Below are 27,941 nucleotides of genomic sequence, written 5' to 3'. Positions count from 1 at the left end.
GTCAGTGCTACAAGTCAGTCACTGACCACTAAATCTTTGCAGCAAATCTCTGATCCTCTTTCTTTCCTGGACTTAACTCCTTTAATTCTAGGGTCTTTCCTCACTGAGTACTTACGCTGTAGTTGGGCATACCAACAAGGTATGTTTTATCAGTCAAGGGATTATTCTTCTAATCTAAAATTCAAATTCCCTCCTACTTGTTATTTCTAGTCCTCTACATTTCCCTTTGGAAAGAAATAAGTTCTAAATTCAATTATGATGCAATCAAGGCTTGGGCAATGAATTGCAAAGAACGTTGCAGGTACAAATCATGACCATAAATTCAGGTGCACAAGAAATATCACTTTATTTTCAGAACAAATTAATTTCCATTTCAGGCTGCCATCCTAGTCGGTTAATAGAAGACTTAACCTCCGTCCTTCTTTGAGTTCCTTCACCCTGCTACTCCCCACACAAAATTGTGCCACAGTTATAGAATTTCATGTGGTGCCAAGGTGTTTGGGTGGTGGGCATGAGAAGGAGGTCTGAGTCTTCATCTTTGGTCCACTAGGTTCCCTCCTGCTGAGGGATACTTACTACCCTGTACACATCCCTCTTTGGGTTTAGTTTATCAGCTACCTCTGTATCACCCTGAAGGTATAAGAGTCTCTGCAAGACTGCTAGTGAACATATCTGCCCTGGGCTATTCTCCCTGAGATCTTGCTGCCTTCCAGGCTACATGCCCAGAAAGCAGGGCAGAGGTGTTCTCTGCTTCAGGACACCCAGAGACATCGTTCTTCTCGTATCTTGCCCCCCAGGCCAGGGGTGCTCTAGTCTCAGGTAACTTCTCTTTATTCAGTTTTGGTCCAAGAGGACTCTTTCTCCACAATCAAATACTCTTTCTTTTCCCTTCTTCCCAAGTCAGGGCTCAAACATTTAGACATAGGCTAATAAAGCTTTGGGCTCGCTACCTGACTTACTGGAAGCAATTGCAGGTACATAGTGATGGCAGAAGGTAGATTCGTGTGCGTCTGTGTGTGTGTGTGTGTGTGTGTTTGGGCCGGGGTGGGGGGGAGGTTATAGGGGAAAGAAAAAAAAACTAAGGCTAAAAGAGATGTGGGTAAGTTGGTTGTTAGGCTGGGAAAAAGGAGGGGCCCACAAAGAGGCAGGAGGTGAAACTGGAAGAGAGAGGAGATGTCTAACAGCGCACAGTGCAGGAGGAGTAGGAATCAGATCTTGGGGTTTATCAGAAAGGTTCCTTAGGTTTGGTGAGTAGACACCCAAATCCACCACACCGGAAACAAGATGCAAGGATGGGGGACACAGGGCTTCACTCAACACATCTCTTCTTATGCTTGTCTCCTGTCTCCTCCACCCTGGGGAGCATTTTCCTTTCTAGAACCAATACAATTGAGTGGAGAGAGGCTGACTTGACCAGAGACCAGAGAGGATGCCCATATTTTACTTTTAGTTGCACCGGCGTCCTGGTGTGGGACTCCCGGCATGCACTATATCCCTGTGCATGGGCTCCCCAGGCGTGCAACGTGATTGGTAGCAGCCTGCTTTTCTGCAGCTAGATATCTTGCAAAGAAATGATTAAAAGGTATCTGTACATTGTACTCATTGTCACATTGTTGTCCCATGTAGTGACCTTCATAAAGGGCTTTGGGAAAGTCATTTGGGAAAGGGAATAACAGGTGATTGGTGTTTTTTTCCTCCTTCTTTAATAGTTTCTGTTCTGATTTGTTATACAACATTGTGCAATCACCTGGAAATGTGCTCTGTGCTCCCACGTGCTTTCTGAATGCAAACAAGCAGGTTAACAACCCCAGTGTTGTAATGTTTCAGCCTGAAATCTGCTTGGATAACCCAACAGAGCCATTTGTCCTTTGGAAGTAGGGTGAATTGCGTATGGCAGGCAGGAATCCACCAGATTTGGGAGCGCTGAGGCAGAGAGACGCACGTACAGAAATAAAAGGCTGGGAATAGCTAAAATCGGCATCCAAGTTGGTGCCCGAATCTTGGTGAAACCATCCCTCGGCTTCTGGAGGGAGACTGCTAAATCATGAAATTACTTGCCTTGCTTCTTATCTGCTCCAGGCTGCTACCAAGTTTAACCCAGGAGTCCTCACAAGAAATCGACTGTGATGACGAGGACTTATTTAAGGCGGTGGACACTGCGCTGAAGAAATATAATAGTAGAAACCAAAGCGGCAACCAGTTTGTGTTGTACCGTGTAACTGAGGTCGTCAGGACGGTGAGTGAGCTGTGTCTTACCTTGAGGCCATTTGAGATGTGTGCTGTCACTCGGAGCCCAGCCCCTCCCCCCCACACACACACCACCACCACCACCACCACCACCACCACCACCACCACCAATCACCAAAGAACCGAGAAGCAAAGGTAGAAGCTTACAGCTCTTAGAAAAGATCAACACCACTCTTTGGCCCCGGGGGTGCAGGGCAGGGTATGACTAGTCCTCAGGCGACCAAGCTTGGCTTCCTGGGTGATCAGGAAAGCAGGGTGTAATGAGACAAAGGTAGATGGAGTCATTTGAAAGAAACTATTCAGAGTGGGAGAATCCAGGAACTCAATGGGACTGCAACAAGAGGACTTACTGGGTGACCAGCCCTTAGACTGGTCACCCATTAGAAAATATGAAGACCTCCAGACCACAGGTGGGGAGGGAATGCTTACGTCTAACAAATACTGCGTGATCTCACTTATATGTGGAATCTAAAAAAATGTCTAACTCACCGAAGCAGAAAGTAGAATGGTGGTTGCCAGGGGCTCAGGCTGGGGGAAACGGAGGGTGCTGGTCACAGGGTACAAACTTCCAGTTATAAGACGAGCAGGTCCTCGGGATCTAAGATGCAGCATGGTGACTATAGTTAATAATACTGTAGTGTATACTTGAAATTTGCTATGAGACTAGATTTTAAGTGTTCTCACCACACATACGCACCCACAAAAGGTAACTATATTGGGCGATGGATGTGTTCATCAGCTTGTTTGTGACAATCACTGCACAATGTATGTGTATATATGTATCTATATCTCATCACATTGCAAACTTTTGACATATGCAATTTTCATTTGTCAATTATGCCTCAAGAAAGCTAGGGGGAAGGGAGAGTTACATCTAAGAGGAGGCAGAAATGAGATTAGCATGCATTAGACAAAATGTCGATCAGTCCGTATGGTTGAATGCACCAAGGGTAACAGTGACGTTCTAGATGGTTTTTGATATTTTTTATAACTAATTGATGCACACAGGTTGGAGACAAATCCTGACAGTATGTGTGATTTCAAAAAATACTAGTCTTTCGATAGTTTGTTTAAATAAGTTTCACTATAAAACTCTGTGCCTATCATAGTAAAGTAACTGTTTACTTTGGCAGAGGAGAAAAGTCCGGTCATTTGACATGATCAGGATAAAGAAAAAAGCCCACGGGACATGATTTTTTTTTTCCCTGAAAGTAAAATTGAGCCATTCTGTTTCACAAACTAGCGTAATGATGTAGACATTTGGTCCTGGTCCTCTCAAGCAACAGTTGATTGGTGTTCTCTTCGTTGGGTGACATCCATGACAAATGTGCTTTTTTGTTCTAAAATGTCCATGGAATCATGCTTTACTTTGCCATATGGGCACCATCTATACCACTACTGCCTACTTCTTTATCAAAATCTGAGACCTGGAAGGAACTTGGGAGACCCTGTTGTTTGACTCAATCATCCCAGATGCAAATAAAGTGATGCAAGCAGGCTCTGAGAGTCAGGAGACTTGGGATCTGGGGCCGGTTCTGCCTTTTCAAGGTGTGCAGGCTGCCTCAGCCCTGCCCGTCTACTTGGGGCTTCCTTTCTTTCACCTGCAAAGTGATGGGCTGGACAACATCACCTCTCTGGTCCCTTGCTGTTTGAATGCCAGGATTTCCCATTTGGAAAGCTCACCTAACTCAACACCTTTGCACTTTCTTTTTTTTAATTGAAGTGTAGTTGACACACAAAGTTACACTAGTTTCAGGTGTACAACATAATGGTTTGACAACTCTATATGCTATACGATGCTCACTACAAGCGTAACTCCCCTCTGTCACCATACAACGTTATGACGGTATCATTGCCTATATTCCCTAGGCTGTGTCTTTCATCCCCGTGACTTACTCATTCCATACCTGGAAGCCTGTAACTCCCTCTCCCCTTCACCCATTTTACCCATCCCCACCCTGGCAACCTGGTTGCCCTGGCAACTGTCAGTTTGTTCTCTGTATTTAGGGGTCTGTTTCTGCTTTTGGTTTGTCCATTTGTCTCATTTTTTAGATTCCACATATAAGTGAAATGATATGGTATTTGTCTTTCCCTGTCTGATTTATTTTACTTAGCGTAATACCCCGTAGGTCCATCCATGTTGTCATAAATGGCAGGATCTCATTCTTTTGTATGGCTGTGTAATATTCCATTATATATATATGTATACATCAAGGTGTATATATATATATATACACACACATATTCTTTATCCATTCATCTATTGATGGACATTGGAGTTGCTTCTATATCTTGGCTACTGTAAATAATGCTGCAGTAAACATATGGATGCATATATCTTTTCACATTAGTGTTTTTGTTTTCTTTGGGTAAATACACAGTAGTGGATTGCTGGATCATATGGTATTTCTATTTTTAATTTTTTTTAAGGAAGCTTCATACTGTTTTCCATGATGGCTGCACCAGTTTACATTCCCACTGACAGCGCAAGAGGGTTCCTTTTTCTCCATGTCCTCACCAACACTTGTTATTTCTTGTCTTTTTGATTCTAGTCATTCTGACAGATGTAAGGTGATATATCATTGTGGTTTTGAATTGCATTTCCCTGGTGATTAGTGATGTTGAGCATCTTTTCATGTGTCTGTTGGCCATCTACAGGTCTTCTTTGGAAAAATGTCTATTCAGGTCCTCTGCCCATTTTTTAATTGGGTTATTTGTTTTATTTGGTGTTGAGTTGTATAAGTTCTTCATATATTTTGGATGCTAACCCTTTATCAGATATAGCATTTGCAAACACCTTCTCCAATTCAGGAGGTTGCCTTTTCATTTTGTTGATGGTTTTCTTTGCTGTGCAAGAGCTTTTTATTTTGGTGTAGTCTTAATCATTTATTTTTGCTTTTGTTCCCCTGGCCTGGGAAGACACATCTAGAAAGATGTTGCCAAGGCCAATGTCAGAGAAATTACTGCCTGTGCTTTCTCCTAGGAGTTTTATATTTTCAGGTCTCACAGTTAGGTATTTAAAGTGCCTTGCACTTTAAAAGTTTTATTTATTATCTCATGTCATGCTAGAAAAAATAAGGCAAATAAAAATACTGAAATTACCAAAAATTAATCCACCATCCAGAGATAACATTTTTTTGAAAATGAGAAGTGGCCTCTTATTTGTTTCCTCACTGTAAAAGAAATATGTTTATTTTTTAAAAAGACAACTCACAAACATTTGTTTAAAGAAGTGAGCAGCTGTACTCCCACCACCGAAAGACAAACATTTTAATAGCTTTGCTTCATAACTTTCCAGACTTTTAAGAATCATACATGTACCTATAAATTGGTTTTTACAAAAATGGGCTAATACTATAGATACCACTTTGTAACTTACAAATATGTATTTATAAATATATTATGAACACTCTTCCAAGTAAATATTTATAACTTTCAGTATTTTAATTTTTTAAAATTAATTTAAAATATTAATTTAAAATATTTTAAATTTTAAATATTAATTGAAAATATTTTAAATTTTAAATATTTTAAATTTAAAATATTTAAAATATTTTATTTATTTATTTGAGAGAGAGAGAGAGCATAAGAAGGGGGAGGAGCAGAGGGAGAGGGAGAAGCAGACTCCCCGCTGAGCAGGGAGCCCAACACGGAGGTCGATCCCAGGGCCCTGGGATCATGACCTGAGCCGAAGGCAGATGCTTAACCGACTGAGCCACCCAGGTGCCCCAACTTTAAGTATTTTTAAGAAATGTTTCGGTCTCACTGAATTAAATCAAGATCAAATACTCATATCTGCATTAGATCTCACTCAAATTATTTGCTCTTGGGTCAGTTATATGTCTCTGGTTGTTTTTTTCAGGATGACCCTGACACGTTTTATTCCTTCAAGTACCAAATCAGGGAAGGAGATTGTTCTGTTCAAAGTGGCAAAACCTGGCAGGATTGTGACTACAAAGAATCTGCACAAGCTGTAAGTGGGTTGATGGTTCCTGAGCCCCCAGTGTTCTCTGTCGAGACTGTCAGATTCTGTCACCAGAGCTGGAGATGGTTAGTATTGTTAGGCCTCTTTGTAAGGGATGCGCATAAACCCTCAATGCGTAGAAAAGCCAAGGCTCGGCGTCCGTGTTCTCGTTCTCTATGTCAGAACACGAAGAGGCCAGCAGTGAGACATAGAGAAAGCCCTCTCAAGAGACGGGGACTCTAATGAGCAATTAGGGCAGGGGACGGGGTCCCAAAGAGACCACAGATCAACATTTGGGCCGAGATCGAGGGCTGCTGAGGAGACAGCATGGGTGCTTTCATTGCATAGGCTCTGCTTCCCACTAGCTGACACCCCAGAACCTCCCTCCGTGTTGCCTCTTCAAGGGGAGATAACATTGACCTCATCAGGTTGTTGGAGGATGAAATGAGACACGTATACAAACAACCTTCTTTTGCTGGCAATGCGTACCTTAACCAAACGCCTAGCACGTGCCTGGCCCAGCACAGCTGGTTGTTTGCCTCAATGAGGGGCGAGTGCGGACGGCGTCTGGCCCGATGGAAGCCGCTCTTTCCCCCGTCCCGGGATCCACGCCTGCGTGTCACAACACTGGCCTCCTGCCCGCGCTTTCAACACCGAAATTGAAAGGAAAATCAAGAGGAGAGTCTAGCAGCCTCGCTCTAAGGCACTGCATCCATTTTGGTGAAAAGGAAACTTGTTTTAAAACCTCGCCTTTTTTACTGCCCCTCCTCCAACGTCTCGTGAAATCAGTGCCTTGCCAAAATAATCATGAGGCTACAAAAACTTTCATTCTTGCGTCTCAAAACTCTGTTTAAAAAAATCTTGGCAAGTTCAAAAAAAAAAGGAAAAGCTATATTGAGCCATAGTACTAGGTGGACTTCTCCATCTGAAAGGTGAAGGTAAATGGTCTCGCTCTCTCCTTTTTTTTTTTTTTTTTCTTTTTAGGCCACAGGAGAATGCTCCGCCACGGTGGGGAAGAGAGGGAATATGAAATTCTCCTTGGCTACGCAGACCTGCCAGATCACTCCAGGTAGCCCTGGGGGACAAGGAACCTGTTCTCTGTGGTGTCAGGAGCACAGCCTAGAGGAAGGCCCCGTCCCCGTCCCCGAGGTGGCACCAGCAATGCCTTGGGGGTGGGGTGGGGGAGCGGCAGAGTCCTAGATCAGGGCCGAGCTCAGGCCAATCATCCCCCCCGCGCTCTCCCGACTCTCCTCCTGACTGCGGCATTGTATCGGGCATGTGCAGACGCTCTGAGAAGGGACCAGAAGACACAATAACTGCCTTCAACTGTAGACCAAGAGGGAGGGAGAAAAGCACAGGCTTTGAGGTCGGACTTGGCCTGGAATCTTTCCAAATTCCTCACCTTCTCGGCTTTCCTCTTATCTCTAAAAGGGGATAAGGGATAACAACGATTTCTGCATCAGAAGGTTGTTGTAGACTGCAACTGGAAGATGTTTCTGAAGGTCCCATCGTCATCATCTAGTAAGGCTAACCAGGATACAAGTGATAAGAGCTAACATTTACTGGGCATTTACTGCCCGCCACAGTTCTAAGTGCTTCACATATATTAACTTACTTAATCCTCCCAACTCTAGGAGGTAGGCATTAATATCCCCGCTTTACAGGTAAGAAACTGAGGCCCACCGCAGTTAGGTATCTTGCCTGAGATCCCACAACTACTAAATAGCAGAGTTGGTATTGTAGATGCTGAATAAACACAATTCCTTTGGGATCTAAGGATGGAGCAGTGGCTCCTTATTGGCTCCTTTCCGAAAATGGCAGAGGGGCCAAATCATATTGAAATGATCCATCTGCAGTTCTTTGTCTCTCACTTGACTTTTGCCCAACTGCTTCACACCAGCCACCATTACTAACATATTAGTGTACCCACGGAGCCTAGCTCAGCGCCTGGCGCGTGACAGCGGATGCAAAACATGTTGGTTGGATTGAATTGATACAAAATGTATTATACTCTGAACCAGGCTTTGAGGAGCTTTAATTCGTGCTAAAAAAAAATAATAATAATTTATCTATTATGTTTTACTTTTTCAAAAAAGATTTATTTATTTAGAGAGCGTGAGAGAGTGTGTGTGGGGGGGTGGAGGACACGGAGGGGCAGAGGGAGAGAGAGGATCTCAAGCAGACTCCCTGCTGAGTGTGGAGCCAGACCCGGGGCTCCATCTCACGACCCTGAGATCATGACCTGAGCCGAATCAGGAGTCAGACGCTTAACCGACGGAGCCACCCAGGCGCCCCAATGTTTTACTTTTCGTAAGCGGATAAATCCATGTTGCTTCTATAATTTAAAATTACTTTTAAATAAATTTAAAATAACTATACACACTAGTATGTGTGTAAGATGTTCCTAAGCGAATGAGAGGTTTATTGTTCTGGCTAGAGAGCAGTTCTGCATCCTCTTTTTTTAATGCATACTAGGATTTACTGGAAAGTTTATGAGGGCTTTCCAAATTATCTTACTTATTTAGGGCAGTGTATCTAAACGCAGGTCTCACTCATTAATGCTGCCCCTTTGCCTGCTCTTTGTCAAGCCGAGGGCCCTGTGGTGAGAGCTCAGTATGATTGCCTTGGCTGTGTGCACCCCATATCGACTGCGAGCCCTGACCTGGAACCCGTTCTAAGACATGCCATTGAACATTTTAACAACAACACGGATCATTCCCACCTCTTTGCTCTTAGAGAAGTGAAAACGGCCCACAGACAGGTTTGTTCTTTAATTGTTCGTTTTGCACCTGTAGTCGGTATTACGTATTCTTTGCAGAGACCGTGAAATGGAAAAGTTATTCTGTCCTTAAGGCTTTAAGAAAACTGTATCATTACCCACCTATCATGAGTCAAACATGGCTCCAAAAATTAAGTTATACCTAAAAATTCTGGATATCATCTAAATTCTAGGTTCCATATCATCAGGGGGGAAAAAAAAAGTAAAAACTTGTAAATCTGGTCTTTTTCGTTGCCTCAGTTCACTAAGCCTCTACTGACAGTTGACTAGGTCCTTTGTATTTCCGCCTCTAATTATGAAGGACTCACTCTGGTCAGTAACATGCCCAGCTTTTAATAGACCTTCCGATTTGCTTTCATGCGAGACCTGCGTTCTGCTCAATTATGTCCATATCCAGCTGTGTCAGGGTGCAACTAGTCCAGGATGAAGCAGGAGAAATCTTCCTGCCTGGCAGTCTGGGAACCTGACGCTCTACCAGTAAAGGCCAGGCAAGCTCGAAAGTTTCCTTTCGAATAGCATTACTAATATTTCACAAATTCAGTGGAAGCTTTTCTTCCTGCTGCCTAGCGAGGAAATACTGCTAGGTCTTCCTTAGGGAACTAGAGTAACTCCACATGTATATTGCTTTCTGTTGTTAGATGTGTGGGGGTTGTGTGGACAGAGTGAGAGTCATAAAGTGTTTGCTATTTATTCAGAAATGACTTCTGCCTAGTAATAATCATCGTTCATATTTTTGAGCACTTACGATATGCCAGGCGACATTCTCTGCGCCTCATAATGCTGTCAATGATGTTTAAACTGCCTTTTAAATATTTGCTCCAAAACCGTTTCAGGTGGTGGCTGGATGGAACTATGAAATTACTTACTCAATTGCGCAAACGAATTGTTCCAAGGAGAATTTTCTATTCTTAACTCCAGATTGCAAGTCCCTTTTGAATGGTGTAAGTAGGCAAAAATCTAATTACAAAATTCTTAGCACTTTGTGTCCAGTCTTTCCAGGTGAGGGAACGCTCAGCTGTGTAGGAAGTCTCAGTCACTAAGATGTTAGATGACATTCACTGATTCACATTCCCTTGGGAACTCCAGGCTCACACACTGGTCAAGCTGCCCTTCCCACCTAGTCCGGGAATCTGCACACCAGCAGAGCACTTACAGATGTAAGCAGGGACTAGGAGAGCCTGAGACTAAGTGGCGCCATGATTAAGTCTGTCTTTCCATGCCTTCACTCTCCTGTCTCCTTTTCTTCCCCATGTGCTCCATATCCTTACTCCCAAGCTCTATCCAGAACAGTCCCTCTCTGCTTGTTTTCTCACCTTTCCTCCCCTGCCTTTATCTCCAATAAACACATCCCGAGTCTCTATCCCTTAGTGACCCTTTTTGGGATGATATCCCATTGTCTGAACCAAAATTATGTTAAAAGAGAGTATCTCGAGGTGACAGTCATTAGTGCATGTTAAGATGGCCAAGGCATGGTGACTTCCCCAGGGATATTGGCATAGTAGCAGAAGACTATGCTTTAAGCAAGCCCTTTAACCTGGGAATTCAACTTCTAGAATTCTGTTACATGGGAAGAAAATGAGAAATCCAGACAGAAGTAATTTCAGCATTATTATTAATAGAAAAACATTGGAAGTGACATATCTTCAACAGTAGGGAATGGTTAAGTAAATTACAGTATATCTGTGGTAGAATATGTGCAGCCATTAAAATTACATTTCTAGGTTTTAGTGACTAGTAAAATGACTATAATATGTTAAGTAAAAAAAGGGAACAAAACTATATATACAGTCATTCAAAAATATAAAGTAAATGTAAGTATAAAAAGTGATGGGAAACTAATATGCCAAAACATAAAATGAGTTAACTTTCAGTTGGAAATTTAGGTGCTTTTTCTAATTCTTCATACTTTTGGAACTCTTCAGTACTTCTCAAGGTCTCTGATGAAGCATGTGTTTATTTCATAACCGGGGAAAAAATTAAAAGGATGGCATTAAGAGAGTAAAAAGACAACCCACAGAGTGGGACACAATAATCCCTTATTTGATAAGGGTTTAGTATGAAGAATATATTATTAAAACCCCTACATTGCAACAACAAAAAGACAACCCAATTTAAAAATGGGCAAAGGAGGGGCATCTGGGTGGCTCAGTCGTTAAGCGTCTGCCTTCGGCTCAGGTCATGATCCCAGGGTCCTGGGACCGAGCCCCGCATCGGGCTCCCTGCTCAGCGGGAAGCCTGCTTCTCCCTCTCCCACTCCCCCTGCTTGTGTTCCCTCTCTCACTGTGTCTCTCTCTGTCAAATAAATAAAATCTTTAAAAAAAAAAAAGAAGAATAGCAACACCTGTCTCACAGAGGGATTAGCATCGTTCAAGGACATGAAATAGAAATGAAATGTTTTGCCCACAACTGCTATAGTCTGAGCACGCTATCCAAAGTGTATTGCAAGGAGCAGTGGTGTCAGCATCACCAGGGGGCTGTTAGAAAAGCAGGAGCTCAACTCCACCCCTACCTACTAAATCAGAATCTGCATATTAACAAGATTCTCTGGTGATTTATTTGCATGCTAAAGTCTGAAAAGCACTGATTTGAGAGGTTTCATAAATAGTTTTCTCGGGTCATGTTGCATATTAGAATCACTCAGCTAGCCTTAAAAAACTGCCTATTCCCAGGCCATCCCCCCAGATGTTCTGATCTATGATGTACACCTGAAACTAATAGGATATTAATTATACTTCAGTTTTTTTCTTTTTTTTTAAAGATTTTATTTATTTTTTTGACACAGAGAGAGAGAGCACAAGTAGGCAGAGCGGCAGACAGAGGGAGAGGGAGAAGCAGACTCCCCGCTGAGCAGGGAGCCTGACGTGGGGTTCGATCCCAGGACCCTGGGATCATGACCTGAGCCGAAGGCAGATGCTTAACTGACTGAGCCACCCAGGCGCCCCAAACTTCAGTTTTTTCAAAAAGCTCTTAAAACTCTTGATATATATAGGTTGTTTGCTGAATACATCAATTTATATTCTATCAGCAATGTATACCCCTGATGGAATTCAGTATTAAAAAAAAACCTTAGGGGTGCCTGGCTGGCTCAGTTGGCAGAGTATGCGTCTCTTGATCTTAGGGTCATGAGTTCAAGCCCCACCTTAGGGGTAGAGTTTACTTTAAAAAAAAAAAAAGTAAAAAAGTCATGAGATTAAAAAAAAAACTTAGCTAATTTCGTAGACAAAAACCTTTTTAGTTTTCATTTTATCAGTCAACAATGTAGTTAATATGCATTTATTTAACCACTATATTTTCATATCTTGTTAGAAATTTATGGATTGAATTTATAAATTGTCTTCTATATTCTTTGCCCATTTCTCTTTGGAATAAATCTTAAAAGATTTGGAAAATCATATTTCTATAGTAAAGGTATCAGTGCTTTGTCATATTTTCTCAGGGGTTTCCTTTTTAGTTTTCATTATGGTATTTCTGACTTACGAATAGTTTTTGTTTACAGGTTGCCAAATCTACCAATATTTTCATTTGAATTTTTCCACCATTTGCTCAGCAATCGCTTTATTTTTTTTCTTCTAGTTTGTCTACGGTCAATATTTTATAATGTAACTTTCGATCTTATCTGGAATTAATTTTGATGTATCTTGTGATTTTTTTTTCAATCTTTTAAAGAGAATAACCAGATATCTCAACAGTCTTTCCTTCTACATAAATTCATGACAACCTTCGTTCCATAGTAATCTCTTCCAAAAAATCTGTTCTCTGTTTTTGTACCAACACCACCATGTTTTAGCAGTCATAGATTCATAGAAAGTTTAAATATGTGATTTATTATCCAGTGTCTATATCTTCAAAACCAAACTTAGAAAAAGTTTGTGAGAAAAACTTATATTGTCACATAGATTGGGATTCCATGACATGTCTAAAGTAATTTGAGGAGAAGTGGCATACATACTCTTATTTAGTCTTTTTAGTCAAGAATTTGGTATACATCTCTATTTAGACAAGTTTCAGTTTGTATTTCTAAAATTGTGGGATTTTTCGGGGCGCCTGGGTGGCTCAGTCGTTAAGCGTCTGCCTTCGGCTCAGGTCATGATCCCGGGATCCTGGGATCGAGCCCCACATCAGGCTCCCTGCTCAGTGGGAAGCCTGCTTCTCCCTCTCCCTCTCCCCCTGCTTGTGTTCCCTCTCTCGCTGTGTCTCTGTCTGTCAAATAAATAAAAATAAAAAAAAATCTTTAAAAAAATAAAAAAATAAATTAAATAAAATAAAATTGTGGGATTTTCTTTATATATACCCAGAATATTGCTCACTAATGATATTTCTAGGTTTTGTTTTGTTTTTTTTTGTTTTTGGTTATTGCTATCAGGAATTAAATCCTTTTGTTTTTATTTTCTTTTTAATAAGTTATTAGATACAAATGTATACTTTTTTGTGCATTTTTCTTACATTCAGCAACTTCACTGAACTCTTATTAGCTCTAACAGCTTTTCATTGATTCTTTTGATTGTTCTAGATATGCAATAATATCTTATGTAAAAAATACTTTTATTTTCTTTTCTGATGCTCATTTTTTTGTTCTATGTTTTAATGAATTGACCCAAACAAACAGACATAATTTTTTAAATAACAGTGATCATCACACACCATCCTGTTTTATTCCTGATTATATTGGGAAAACCTCTAAGATTTTGTCATTATGCATAATATGTGCTGTGGGTTCCAGGTAGACATTCTTTGTCATGTTAAGGAAGCATCCTTACATTCCTGTTCTTTAAAGAGTTTTATTCTTTTCATTTTGTTCTTAAATAAGGAATTGGTGTTGAATTCAGGAAATGGTTTAGAACAGATATTAAAGTATCTATTATGTTTTCCTAATTTAATCTGTTATGTTGTTTTGACAGCTTTCCTAAAGTAATCTTTAGGTTCCTAAACTAAACTCTATTTGTTTAGTTTAATTATTCTTTAGATATACATTTGGATTCTATTTCTAGGTTAGGAATTCGACATCTATATTTATAAGTGAAAGGTGTTTAATGGTTTTCTAGGTGTGTGTTTGTATGTGTATTCTATTTTTTCACATTTTGGTGTCAGGATTATAATTTTATAGAATGAAAATAGTTTGCCACTATTTTATTTATTTTATTTATTTATTTTTTTAGCTAATAGATTTTTTTATTTTATTATGTTATGTTAATCACCATACATTACATCATTAGTTTTTGATGTGGTGTTCCATGATTCATTGTTTGCGTATAACACCCAGTGCTCCATGCAGTACGTGCCCTCTTTAATACCCATCACCAGGCTAACCCACCCCCCCACCCACTATTTTATTTTTTGAAGTTTATTTTTTTTTTTGTAATCTCTACACTCAATGTGGGCTCGAACCCACAACCCTGAGATCAAGAGTTGCATGCTCTACTGACTGAGCCAACCAGGCACCTTTGCCAATATTTTCTATATTCAGAAATATCTTATACAACATGAAATATACACACTTCTTTAATTTTTAAAATTATTCTTCCATAAAATATCTATGTTGTTTGGAGGTGAGAAGTGGAATGAAGTTTAGAGTAGGAATAGCATTTTCTCCTTCTCCAGTCATTGATCCATTCAAGTTTTCTTCTTGTTTTTAAGTCAGTTGGTTATTTATAATTTTCCAGAAAATTATCTATGTCTTTGGAATTTAAATTATCATAAACTTGTTCATAATAGTCTCTTATATTTTTCTACTTCTTTGTATACTTTGCTATGTTGCCTTTTTTATGCACTTGATTTTTTCCTCACCCCAAGAATGATCTTTTGAATTTATTTTTAACGTTAGTGCTGTTTTCAAACTTCTCAGTTTTGCTTTTACCTTCATTGTTTTCTCCTTCTTATTTTCCTGAAGCCTGTTCATTATTCTTTTCTTTAACTTCTTGAGATAAACACCTAGTCTTAGGGATGTTTTGTTTTGTTTCTTGCCTCTCTCCTTAAATTACAAAAGCATACAAAGCCACGAGTTAACTCTAAATGGTGCTCTGGCAATATGATGTGGAATTCTCATTTTTATTTTGTGTATTTTTTTTTCCTTTTCTAAGGAACCCTAACTATTTAGGCAAGTGTATTTATATTTCCAAGTAGTTAGTTTTTATTTGTTTAAGCATGTAAGTAATGTAATATTAATTTTCAGGGAGGTTTTTTTTTCTTTTTGGTGCTGAGGCCAAAGAACATGGCCTATATTATTTCTGATTTGATAAATTTATTGAGACTTTTTTATGACCTAGTGTGGAAGTGATTAAAAATTTTGCATCATACTTATGAAAGTGTCATTTTAAATCATGTGTGTCATATGAGAATACGATTTAAATAAATATTATGTTATTCAAGTCTCCTATGACCTTATTTATTTTTTAATCCACCTGGTCTGTCTTAGATTTATAGTTGTATGTTAAATTTCCCACCACAATGATTTCTATCCATTTCTATTCCTATATGTTTTCTGCTTTATGTATCTTGATTCTGGGCTTCTAGACTATATCTTTTATATAAATAAAATAATCTTTATTACTACCTTTGTGAGTTTTTTGTTACCTTGATTTTTACTTTTTCCAATATTAATAATACTTTAGCTCCTTTTTGTCATATTTGCCTCATATAGCTTTGCTCATCTATTATATTTAAACCTTTTTTATTATAATATATTATACTTGAAGATGTAATACATTAATTTTGTTTTTAGCTTAATCTACAAGTCTTTGCCTTGCTAAAAGAAAATTTTATCTGTTCACCTATATGGTTATTATTTCTATACTGGGTCTTCTCAACATCCTGTTTCACGTTTCTGTGGGTTTGCGCCTTTGTGTTTGTTGGAGATGCTGTTAACTGTCTTTTATTCTCTCTTTGCAATCAGACTATGTTTTGTTTTCATTTTCTATGTGATGATTTGTAAAGTCAACATCCTATTTTTAGTTATACTAGTTGTTTATTTTAAAGGTTCTTAAAAATGTTCTTACTTTATGTACCTATATACTTTTTAAAAACTAGGATATCGGTGAATGTACAGATCACGCCCACATGGATGTTCAGCTAAGAATTGCTTCTTTCTCGCAGAAGTGTGAGCTCTATCCAGGTATGACATGACCCATGTTGGTCCCTGGCAATGGGCTAAGTCTTTTCACAGGAACTGTGCTTTGGTTTCCACGATCGACCACAAAGTCTGTGTGATCAGCAGACCTTCCCGAGATCAACTTACCCCGTCTCTGCCCAGCTGTGCGGTGGCAAGTGCAGCTGAGACTGCTCTGGAAGTAGCCAGAAGGGAATATGGTGACTACAAGGGGAAGTGGCTGGCCTCTGGGTACAACACCAGCTGGTCTTCCCTGTGTGCAAGATGTCCTTATGTCAGGTGCTGTAAATTGGGAAAGCTGCATCTCATTTTTAACCACTTAGAGTAAAATCCTTTCTTTCTTTTTTTTTTTAAGATTTTATTTATTTATTTGACAGAGAGACACAGTGAAAGAGGGAACACAAGCAGGGGGAGTGGGAGAGGGAGAAGCAGGCTTCCCGTGGAGCAGGGAGCCCGATGCGGGGCTTGATCCCAGGACCCTGGGACCATGACCTGAGCCGAAGGTAGACGCTTAATGACTGAGCCACCCAGGCGCCCCAAGTAAAATCGTTTCAATTAAAGATTGGGTTTTCTTTTTTTACCCACATGTTACAATGGGAGGGAAAGGGAAATACTGTAAAATTATGGTCAAGTCCTTATTTCTTATACCAAGAATTGGCTTTTCTCATTCTTGGAAGATAGTTGTATGCACTCCATGATGAGAAGCATTACTGAAGCTGCCTGCTCACCAGAATCATAGGACTTAAAATTTTCCCACTAGAGAGTCATTCCTTTAAGTTAAGCACTGCTTTTTACAGGTGGTTCCATCAAAAATGCAAAAACTTAGGAAAAGTACAGCATATTGATTGAGACACTAATACCTACTGATTGAAGGTTTTCCTTAACACACTTGGTTCTGAGAAGAGAAAAAGAGAGAGGCCTTAAGGTGAAGGTCAGATAGACAACGTCTACACACTACTGAGCCTTGGGCTGTCACATGGCCCTCGGTAAAGGGATGCCAGATCACGTGCAGGAGAGCTACTAAGCTAGACTTTTCCTTCCCCTGCACACGCTGACTTAAAACCTGTTTCTTTCAGGGGAGGATTTTGTACAACCACCTTCTAAGATTTGCCCTGGCTGCCCCACAGATATACCGGTCAACAGCCCAGAGCTGGAGGTGGCTCTGAATCATTCCATCACAAAGCTTAATGCAGAGAATAATGGAACTTTCTATTTCAAGATTGAGAGTGTGAAAAGGGCAACAGTACAGGTCTGTAAATTACACTACAAAAATAATGATATTATAACCTAGGTGTGAACTGCTGACTAATTGTGCCATTGTCTTTGGCTCTGCATTGGGAACCAGCATACCCAGGGAATAGGATTTGGGAGATTTGAATTTCAAGTGCCAACCTCACCGCATTCTTTGTGTGTGATCTTGGAAAAGTCCTTTAGAACACGTTCTCCATTTTCTATCTGTAAAGCATAGGGGTGAGGATCAAATAAGAACATGTATGTCAATCACTTTTCAAACTCCAAAGTGCTCTGTAAATACTAGCAACTATTATATAATTAACAAAATTCAGTGCTAGGAAAAGCAAGACTTACTCTCTGCGTTTCTAGAGTCATTTTCATTGTAGCATCGCTTAGTGCCTTGGGCTCAGCCCCTTTGGTCTGTCATTGTCCAGATTCTTCACTCTCACCTGCATGTCGTTTCTCCCCTGCCTTGGGTGCCCTTCCCTCCTACAGATGTACCCTCTGGGGATTCATCTCTCTTTCCATGCCCTGTCAGTCGAAGCTAAGGAGTGTTCTATTCTGGGGGTCAGGAGACCCAGCTCTACCACAGCGCCACCACTGTCCTGGGTGACCCTGGAGTCACTCAGACTCACTCAGCCCTTGTGGCCCCATCTGAAAAAAATGAGTGGCTGGATTAACAGAGCCCAGATTCCTTCCACTCCAGCAGCCTATAACCAATGTATTCATGGACAGAGTCCTACGATAGACCTCAAAACTGGCTTCCCTAAATACAAGCTAAAGAAAAGTAATCAAAATAGAACCAAACTGGGACAGCACACCAACATGATCTTTATAATCTGGTGAAAGAAATAGCACTAAAAAAATTCATACTTTTGGCTCAGTAGTGAATCAGATTTCTAATTTCTAGAAATATAAACTAGAAGGAGTCTTTTATATACAGTGATATTCACTGTAGCTTTAACTATAACCCCCCCCCAAAAAAAGGTAAACTGTCAAAATGATCAATAATCTAGAAGTGATTTGATATATCTGGCTTATCCATACAATGGAGGATTAAGCAGCAATTTGAAAGCATCTTTGTGAGGCATTCTTGGTGTGGGCAATGACTCGTGCTAAAATATGCAGGGAAAAACAAGAGGCCGTAAAACCGAACAATCATTCTGTCCTCGCTTGTGTTATTAAAAAGTACAGAAGACATACTAAAAAGAAAGAAATGCCTTAGACTATTCACAGTGGTGGTTTTTAGGTGACGGCACAATAGGCTATTTATGCTCATCTTTCCAATTTCCTGTTCGAGTTTTATGACTGGAAGAAAACCTCTAAACAAACAGTGTTAAAGTAAATCAAACCTGACCCTCTGTCTCCTACTCAGGCGCTTGTTCCTGTCCCCGAGGCTGGCCCCCTCTCCCTGGTCTCTCGGGCAGGGGACCGGCATGGGGCTCCCTCCTGGAAGACGCTAATCCATGCTACTCCTGTTCATCAACTCTTCTTGGCCCCCACCTCCCTGCTCTCTGCCCACCGTCCCTTGTTCTTAACAATGCAGGAGTTGTGCAGCGCCCTGCCATTTATTACAGGTCCAACATTTGCTGTCAGGAGGAGAACCACGCATTCCCATGCATGAATATTTAGTCTCCTTGGTAGTTCCAGTTCTCTCTGTAAATTAGTGAATCAACTCTCTAGAGTGTGTGCGTGTTTGTTTATGCTAAGGAGGCCAGGGAAGCACAGGAGGTAACGCTGTGAATGGAAGGCAACTTCCATTGCCAAATCAATCTGGAATATTGTGAAGATTTCAAACTTACTTTTAAGAGATAGATCTTTACTGATGCTTATGTTTAAAGAGAGAGCCGTTTGACTGATCCGACATAGATATTCAAGGCAGCCTTGGTGGAAGCGGTCCCTTTACCAAAACTCAATTTATCATGAGATGAATTTGCTAAGAGCCAAGCTCCAAATGACCAATCTGCCAAATTGCTAAAGATTTCTTTTACAGTTTTAGTCTTGCCTTGGCTTTGCGTGTTTAGTCCTGTGTGGATGCATATCTATTCCTATTTCAGAAACCGTGAACTTCTTAAATCCTCCATTTTTCGCACGTGAATGGTTGCTGTTTGCGTCACATGCCCCTTATTTGGCCCCGCCCCTGCTGCTGCTGTCCCCCCTTCTGTCAGCGTTCCTCCCCGCCTCTGCTCAGATGAATATACTTCAAGGATCTGTGTGTGCGCATTGAGGAGCTTCTCCTCTGACAAAATCTTGGAGATGTCAAGGAATATGTATATGTCTAAGACTTAGTGCAAATGGCCAAATTACAAAACTATTTGCAATTATGCCAATTTACATTCACACCAACTGGGTATAAGACACTGATTGATGATCTCGTATTATATTCCTACCAGCAGTGATCGAGGCTGCATATTCCCCACATCTGGCCAACAGCAGGCCTCATCACTGGCTTCCGTCTTGGCCAACATGAAAGATTAAAAATGATGTTGCATTGCTTTTTTAATGCATATCCTTGGTTATTAATGAAGTAGACTTTTTTTTTCCCAGGATAAATGATCATTTTAACTTCTTTCCTGAAATACCTGTTCATGTCCTTTGCACATTTGTTTTGGCATTAGACTTTTTATTGATCCTATGTCATATTTTTTCCAAATTGCCTTGCTACTTTACTTACTGTGATTTTGAGAATAAGTTTTCATTTTTGTCTAGTCAAATTTAGACATTTTCCCCTTCCTTTAGGTTTCCTTCCTCTGCTCTTCCCCTAAGAAAGGCCTTCCTCATCCTCAGGTCTGATGACTATTTACATCTGTCTAACTCATTGATTTTAATTTTTAAATGCCATTAGAACTTATATTGCTATATAGTGTTCTCCATTTTAAAAACAAAACTTGGACAGGGTGGATTTCGGCAGGGAAGACTTCTGATAAGAATGACACTTGATGATGATGGTGATATATGGATGTGACCTTGAGGCCCTCAAACAGAAGATGGTATGAGGTCTCTTTCATTTCTCTCCTCTGGACCCTGAAGAGAGCTGTCAGTTACATTATATGTTGTCAACTTTCTTAGGCAACATCACATTGATCAACTCTAAGGCCAAAAAATTGGATTAAAGTATACCCTGAAATGAGCAAGAAAATTTTTGATCACCGAAGTATAGATGCTAAAACCCTCTTAGAAACTTCCTCTCTACTTACACATACACTTGGAGTTTTATAAGTTAATTATTATATTTCTCTTAAGATTTTAACCATGCTTACCCAGCAAGACAATGCCAAGAAAGAAGGAAGAGGAGCTTAGTTCTTCCTACAACTCTGCTTTCCTCATCTGCCTCTCATCAGGCTTTCCCCATGTTTTTACAAAGTATAAAGAGATAGGGAAGACTGTTAAGGTTTGCTTTTATAAAAATGGGATTGTACTATCACCCTATAACTTCATTTTTTCAATAATGGTCATCCTTCTAGGTCAACAGATATGTATGATGTATTCTCTTGACAGCTACATAATCACTCTCTCCCACTCTCTCTCCCTCTCTCCCTCTCTCTCTCTCTCTCTCTCTCTCTCTCTCTCTCACACACACACACACACACACACACACAGTCGGCTTAGACTACCATAGCAAAATATCAAAGATTGACTGATTTAAACAACAAGAGTTTGTTTCTCACATTGCCTGAGGCTTAGAAGTCTAAAAGCCAACCAATTTGGTTCACCGGTGAGGGCTCTCTTCCTGGCTTGCAGATGGCCACCTTCTTGCTGTGTCTTCAACTTCAGAGAGAGCGAGCTCTGGTCTTATAAGACCCTTCTAAAGACACTTCTTATAAGGATGCTAAGCCTATTATGAGGGCCCTATCCACATGACCTCATCTAAATCTAACTGCCTCCCAAAGGCTCCACCTTCCAATACCATCACATTGGAGGTTAGGGCTTCAATATATGAGTTTGGTGGGGGACATAGTCAGTCCATGACACACACACACACACACACACTTAAATCCTAGAATTAAATACCAAATAACTTGGTCTAGAAACCACATCAACTTTTTAATACATAATTTAAAAACATTTTTATCAAGTGTATTTTTCAGGGTGTAAGAATTATAAGATATGGCATTTTTAAATGACTTAAAAAGCCATCCCTGGGATTTTGTTGAAGTCAGAGTAGTTTAAAAACATGAGCTAATTTCTTAAATAAATAAATGAGGTGTGTTTCTTCTAGACCAAAAAAAAAATTGGGCCACAAATTGCTTAATGGAAGACAGCATTGTGTAATGATTACGGTTGTTGCTAGAGATTAAAGCATATTCTTAATATAAAAAAGAAATAGAAGCAGGCTCGAAAATCCAAATAATTTTTCTAATCACATAATTTCTATAGTGGTACCAACTCAGTATTTCTCGACCTAAGATTTGGCAGGATGATAAGGCATTTCAAAAAAAATATTTAACTTTTTCTTCCCACTTTTCTTAGATTCTATTACAACTTGAGCCCTTGAATTATTCGTGACTTTTGCAGCTGTTAAACAATAAAACTCAGGAAAATATAAAAATAGAAATTATAGCTTGCTTCCACCCCCATTTTGAAAAGGAAATGAGGCCAGTCATTAGCCAAATATTATTCACACGCACACAAATTGAAAGTTTTGTTGTCAAACATTTGTACTTTTCTGTGTACCTCGCATTTGTTCAGTATATAATTAAAATGTCAATATTCTACCCAAAAACTTCTTAGAGTGAAAACATATGATTTATTATACAATATTAATTAAGCTCCTACTTTGTGCTAATTAATTATCCAGGTGGTGGCTGGAGAGAAATTTTCTATTGCGTTCATAGCCAGGGAAACCATGTGTTCCAAGGAAAGTAATGAAGAGTTGGCAGAAAGTTGCCAGATCAATAAACACGGAGTGAGTAGTAACGCAACTGTGTACTTGCTCCCTGGAAACCTTTTTGATATTTTATACTTGTTTAAGCATCACATGAACAACACTGTTCTTTCTTTTGGCTTCTGTCTTCATGGATAGCAAATCCTAGAATGTAAAGCTGAAGTTTTTGTGATACGTTGGGAGAAAAAAATTTACCCTACTGTCAACTGTCAGCCACTGAAAAAGGTATGATTCTAATTGCAGTCAGCTCGGGTCAACTTTGCTCATTCTGAAAAGTCATATTTGAGGGTTGAAAGTGAACTGTTATTTAAATGAATTGGGAGACTATCTTCTTAAAATGGGGAAGAATGCTCACATTTCTGTGCTGACCTCTTTATGGCTAGACATGAGAGTAGCAGTCCTTGTAATTACTTACCATGCCTTGTCAGCATCCCATTGGCAGGGGGCCCTCGCTTGGTGAAGTGCAGGCCCTGCTGTGGAGGGCCCATGCGAGCCGTGCACCTGCAAGGTGTGCCTGAGGCGAGGCCCTGCTCTCCCATGCTCACTGCTCACAGCCAAGGAGCTCGGGAGGAATGCAGATCTCAGCCCCCACTCCACATCAGTTGACTCAAAATCTGCATTTTTAACATGATCCCCGGGGCGGGGGGGGGGGGGGGGGGGAGGGAGGAGGTCATAACCATGTTCAAGTTCAGGAAGCATTAGTTTGCATCATTTTTTTTTAATTTTTAAAAGATCCCTGGGAAGTAAGTAAGACTTTCCCCATTGTCAAGGATGACATCCTAAAAATTACAAAGATGCTGAGGTCTTAGGGTGAATAATAACATTACCAAGTGTACTCTCTGTCCCAGGCACTGTACTGAGAGCTTCACACATATTTCCCTCCTGATACCTCTATGAGGCAGGTGCTGTTACTATCCTATTTACAGATGAGAAAAGTGAAGCCAGTGATGCTCGGATTCAAATCTAGATCAAATCAGAGCCCACCCTATTTGCTATGATGCTGATTCCTAGTAGGGTCTGACTTGTTTGACTCTCCAAACCATGTTCTTTGTACCACCAAACACTGCCTCTGACCATCACATTCTCACAGGTAGTGAAAGTGTAGGTGGAAATAACCCACAAGACCGTATCTTCAGTGCAATTTGCCTCTTCTTACTTTTTCCTGATTTACATTTTTGCCATGTGTCAGTATGTACAGAGTCTAATAGAAACATTATACAAAGACTGCGTTTCAAGCTGGTGACAATTCCTAATGTGTTTCAATCCAACAAAGTAGTTGTGGCTATATGCTCCCTAGATATTCAGCTCATAAAGCCACTTAGCGCCTTTTAGGATAAAAAGAGTAATTGTGCTAATAGAAAGAGTATCAATGAATAAATAATATGTCATGGCTTTACATAACCATGGGCTTAGAAGGTACCCTAGAGATTATGTAGTACCACCACCCAATTTTTCCCAATGAAGGAAAAACTCTCCAGCTTAGAGTATTAAGAACAATAATCAATAACCACGAATTATAAAATCAACCAAAGAGGAAAAAATATTCATTATCATCCTCTCTGGAATATTAATATAGTATTTAAAGTCTGATAGATTTGCCCCATTGTAAACAAAGATAGCATTGCCAGGACTCAGTCCCTTCTTTCTTCATTGATAGTATGGTTTTCATAGTAATGCATTCATCTTAATATTTGCTGTTTAGATCATATTGATGAAAAGGCCTCCAGGTTTTTCACCTTTCCGATCAGTACCCTTGGAGAAAACAGAAGAAGGAACAACTGTAAGTCCACCCCACACTTCCATGGCACCTGTACAAGATGAAGAGCGGGATTCAGGAAAAGAACATGGACACACTCATGGGCATGGCTGGGGCCATTACAAGCAAATAAAACATGGCTTTGGCCATGGCCATAAACATGAGCATGACCAAGGCCATGGGTACCACAGGGGACGTGGCCTTGGCCATGGACATCAAAAGCAACATGGCCTTGGACATGGACATCAAAAGCAACATGGCCTTGGTCATGAACATCCACAGGAACTTACCTATGATCTTGAACACCAAGGGAGACATGGCCTTGGCCATGGACATCAAAGGGAACATGGCCTAGCCCATGGACATATACATGAACATGGCCAAGGCCATGGAAAGTATAAAAATAAAAGAAAAAACAATGGAAAGCACAATGGTTGGAAAACAGAGCATTTGGCAAGTTCTTCTGAAGCTAGTACTACGTCTTCTGCACAGACACAAGAGAAGACAGAAGGGCCAACGCCCCTCCCTTCCCTAGCCCAGCCTGATTCAGCCGCTGCTGTGCCTGACTCTCAGGACTCAGATCTCATTGCGGCCGTGGTGCCTAAGCCACCAGCTCCCACAGAGAGTGATGATGATTGGATCCCTGACATCCAGATAGAGCCAAATAGCCTTTCATTTAACCTGATATCTGACTTTCCAGAAAAAACCTCCCCCAGATGTCCCGGACGCCCCTGGAAGCCCGTTAATGGAATGAATCCAGCTGTGGAAGTGAAAGAATTTCATGATTTCGATCTCACTGATGCTTTGTTTTAATTTATGCCGCCATGAGTCTTTAACACTTCATCATTCCTCTCCCCATTGTCTAAATATCCTGATATAACACAACAAAAGCCCTGAAGCTTCAGAACAGCTTAGAGAGAAGGGGTGAGATTCCCAATGGGGACACCGTCAATCTCTATGGACGACGTAAAACTGTGTGCAGAATCCTAAATTCCCTCTGGGTCTTCCTCGCAAGTTTTCTGATCTAACACAGAAAACGGACAAACTCATGTGCCTTGTGGCCTATTGCAATTTGCTTTTCTGACAACAAATGTGTACCTTAAAATGTATGTCATGGACTTTCATACAATTATTGACATTCTGAATGAACTTTGGCATGTGGTCCCTGAACATGTGAAAATAAGGGAAGTCAAGAGACTGAATGCTGAATTTCTTAATGGGAAAAGAAATAATAAAACCTCTAGAGGTTAAAGAGGGATAGCAGGAAAGAAAGACAGATTGGCCCAAGAGAGGACAGGGGGAAGTAAATTAATTGACTTTCAGTTTCCAGAATGACTAGTATATCAAATAGTTACTCCCACTTGACAAAGCTGTCCTGATAATTCTCTTTCTAGGTGAGAGGGTTTCTTGTAAGTCAGTCATTTCCGTTTACTCATTAAGTACCTTTTGCAACAAGGCTTTCAAATGGGAGTTTTCCGTTTGTTCATTTGTTGCCCACTCTATATTGAGTAATCCTGAGCTTTCGGCAACTCTGAGTTTAATGATAAGGACGGAAAGCAGAGGAAGTAATATAGAGGCAGTTTTGCCAAGGAAAACGTTTTTTAAATAATTGACAAGGGAATATCATGGGATGTGATGCAAATTTCATTCAGAAATTTTATGAGGAAATTCTTCTCTAACCTCACTTTATGATCATATCATCTTTTTGCTATGACATCGAAGAGCACTGGTTTTTGCAAAAGAGAATAATATGATTGTCTTTAATTGCCTTATAACACGAGGGAGGTGTGTATTTTATAACCCTTGCTGCACTTTTGCCTAGGGAAACAAGATAGGGCTTTAAACAGCTACACTTACCTGTGGATGAATGTGTCACTGCTACTTCAGTTTATGGGACGCATTTGAACCTCCGAGTTTTTATTTCATTTCAAATATTTTCTATACTTTTAAATAAAGAACCAATTATGTCAGGAAAAAGTCTCATCTTGTCAAATGGTTGCTTCACTCTTCTTTTATTGAATGATAACAACAGATTAACAGAGTTTTACTATACTTACAGAGGCACCTATCGCCCTGCGAGTACAAGGGCCGACCTCGGGAGGCAGGGGCAGAGCCAGCATCTGAGAGCGAGCTCTCTTGACCAGTGGGCAGACTCTTCATGCCTGCCACGGTAACCCCAACAACATCTATCACCAGCCCTGCTTGGAAGGACAAGAAGAAGGGATAAAAGTTAAAGAGAAGAATGCCATTCTACTATTCTGTTGCTGGGTGAAATAAAGTTCAGTCTCGATGCTCTCATTCCTGGTGAATTCATGGTGGTCTTCTTTTGGCCACACCCATCCTACAGCAAAGTCCAGTAGATCAGAGAGCCAGTGCTATGGCTCTGTCATGGAAACTCATAGCCCAGCTCTAGAGTGCTCTTGCTAACCAAGGCAGGAGTTAGGTTCCTTACCACCAAGACTTCATCATGGGTGTTAGATTAACGGTTAGTGGGTCATGTTTCTACCAGCAATCTAGGGACTCTCTACCTTCCCTTCTCCCTTCTCCTGATTCCCAGCCTAGACTGAAGACTAATTTGTCTTATTCTTGTTTTTTATGATCCAGATAGTCACCAAAAAGAAAAAAAATCTTGTGTTAATGGGATGTCTACCAACTTCTCATTATTAGAAAATATCTAACCACAAAAAAAGTTTAAAAAAAATTTTTAAATTAACTTTCTGATCTGGGTAAAGGAGGTAATAGAAATCCATGGAGCACTGGGTGTTGCATGAAAACAATGGATCGTGGATCACGGCATCAAAAACTGGTGATGTATGGTACGGCGACTAACATAACATAATAAAAGAAAAGAAAATAAAAGAAATCCAGGAGAAGAGAAAGTGATAGGGATTTTAAATTTTCTGTAGTAAAACACATGAATTAAATGCCTATGATAGCCATTTACTGTGCTAAACAATTTCCTTTTGGTGTGTACCTTAATCCTCACGACCACTCAGAGGTCCCCGTGATCACCTTTCTTTTATAATGAGGAAACTGTAGCTCTCAGCGCCCTGCCCAGGGTCACACGGTTAATATGTGACAGAACTGGCATTCAAACCTTTTGAACTGCACTATGCCATTTTATAATGAGGCTTTGTTATCAATGTTGTCATTACAAAAAACACATCAAGATGACTTCTGATTCCAAGATGATCATTATCTCGAGCCAAAAACCCTTATTAAATAGCTCATTGAGGCTGGCGCTGTCCTGGTACTACTCAGGGTAATAGAGTCAGGTGCAGGATTGGCTCTTCCATTTGCTTAGCACGAGGTCCCGAAAAGGAGAAATTTTAAAAGCCATAAATCCTTTCCCTCAAAGAACTTGCAATCACTTTGGGCAGTCAAGACTAAAGCACATAGAACAGACATTTAATCCAAGCCACAGTCACTTGGGGAGCAGTGAGTGAGCCTGACTAATGTGATAGGAAGATGTGAAGAGGTGGAGGGACCAACGTGGAGAGAGAAAATGAAGACCACTTGGGAATTCAGATCGGAGTAAGCCATGGAGTGCCTTTTACATTTCTTGAGCTAAGATGTGCTGAAAGAGTGTTTAAGACCCATTATTCAAAAGATTCTGGGGAGCACGGGTCAGAGTGAGACCGAGTGGACTCAAGGCAGTACCCCTGGTATCTCTGGTCTGTCACACCCTAATGCGAGAATGACCACTCAGGGCTGGCATGCAAAGCCTACAGTTCTCACTTTACTCAACAACATGAAGTATTTCCACTTCAGACCTTTTTAAGATAAAATAATCATGAGTTTCCTGTGACTCAGCACGCACCTTTTACTCTTTTTAAAATATCTGCACCCCCCCCACCTCCCCCCTGAGCCAAAGGCACACCCATATTTTTTACTTTGACTCTAGAACCACACACTTCATCCCTTCATGCTTCTCTTCAGCATGGGAATTTCCTCTTGCCCAGTCCAACCGACATT

The 27,941-nt window shown here is 40.4% G+C and overlaps 1 protein-coding gene across 2 annotated transcripts; it reads left to right on the top strand.

Moving 5' to 3' along the window:
- Nucleotides 1-1,859: 1,859 nt before the first annotated feature.
- On the top strand, nt 1,860-26,264 carry KNG1 (kininogen 1). Of its 2 annotated transcripts, XM_036066677.2 has the most exons (11): nt 1,865-2,236; nt 6,110-6,220; nt 7,196-7,280; nt 8,800-8,972; nt 9,824-9,931; nt 16,014-16,098; nt 17,169-17,341; nt 22,124-22,231; nt 22,349-22,435; nt 23,913-23,990; nt 26,026-26,264. In XM_036066677.2, exons 1-11 carry the CDS (start codon nt 2,045-2,047, stop codon nt 26,104-26,106), a joined length of 1,281 nt encoding a protein of 426 aa, XP_035922570.1. In that variant the 5' UTR covers nt 1,865-2,044; the 3' UTR covers nt 26,107-26,264. The 2 variants fall into 2 exon arrangements, with proteins under 2 accessions (XP_077924294.1, XP_035922570.1); XM_078068168.1 differs by lacking the exon at nt 23,913-23,990 and having other exon boundaries at nt 1,860-2,236.
- The last annotated feature ends 1,677 nt before the right edge of the window (nt 26,265-27,941 follow it).

This window comes from Halichoerus grypus, chromosome 1 (genome assembly GCF_964656455.1).
Source record: "Halichoerus grypus chromosome 1, mHalGry1.hap1.1, whole genome shotgun sequence".
Classification (NCBI taxonomy): Eukaryota; Metazoa; Chordata; class Mammalia; order Carnivora; family Phocidae; genus Halichoerus; species Halichoerus grypus.
The sequence above is the reverse complement of the archived record's forward strand: the minus strand, read 5'-3'. Positions and strand labels throughout refer to the sequence as shown.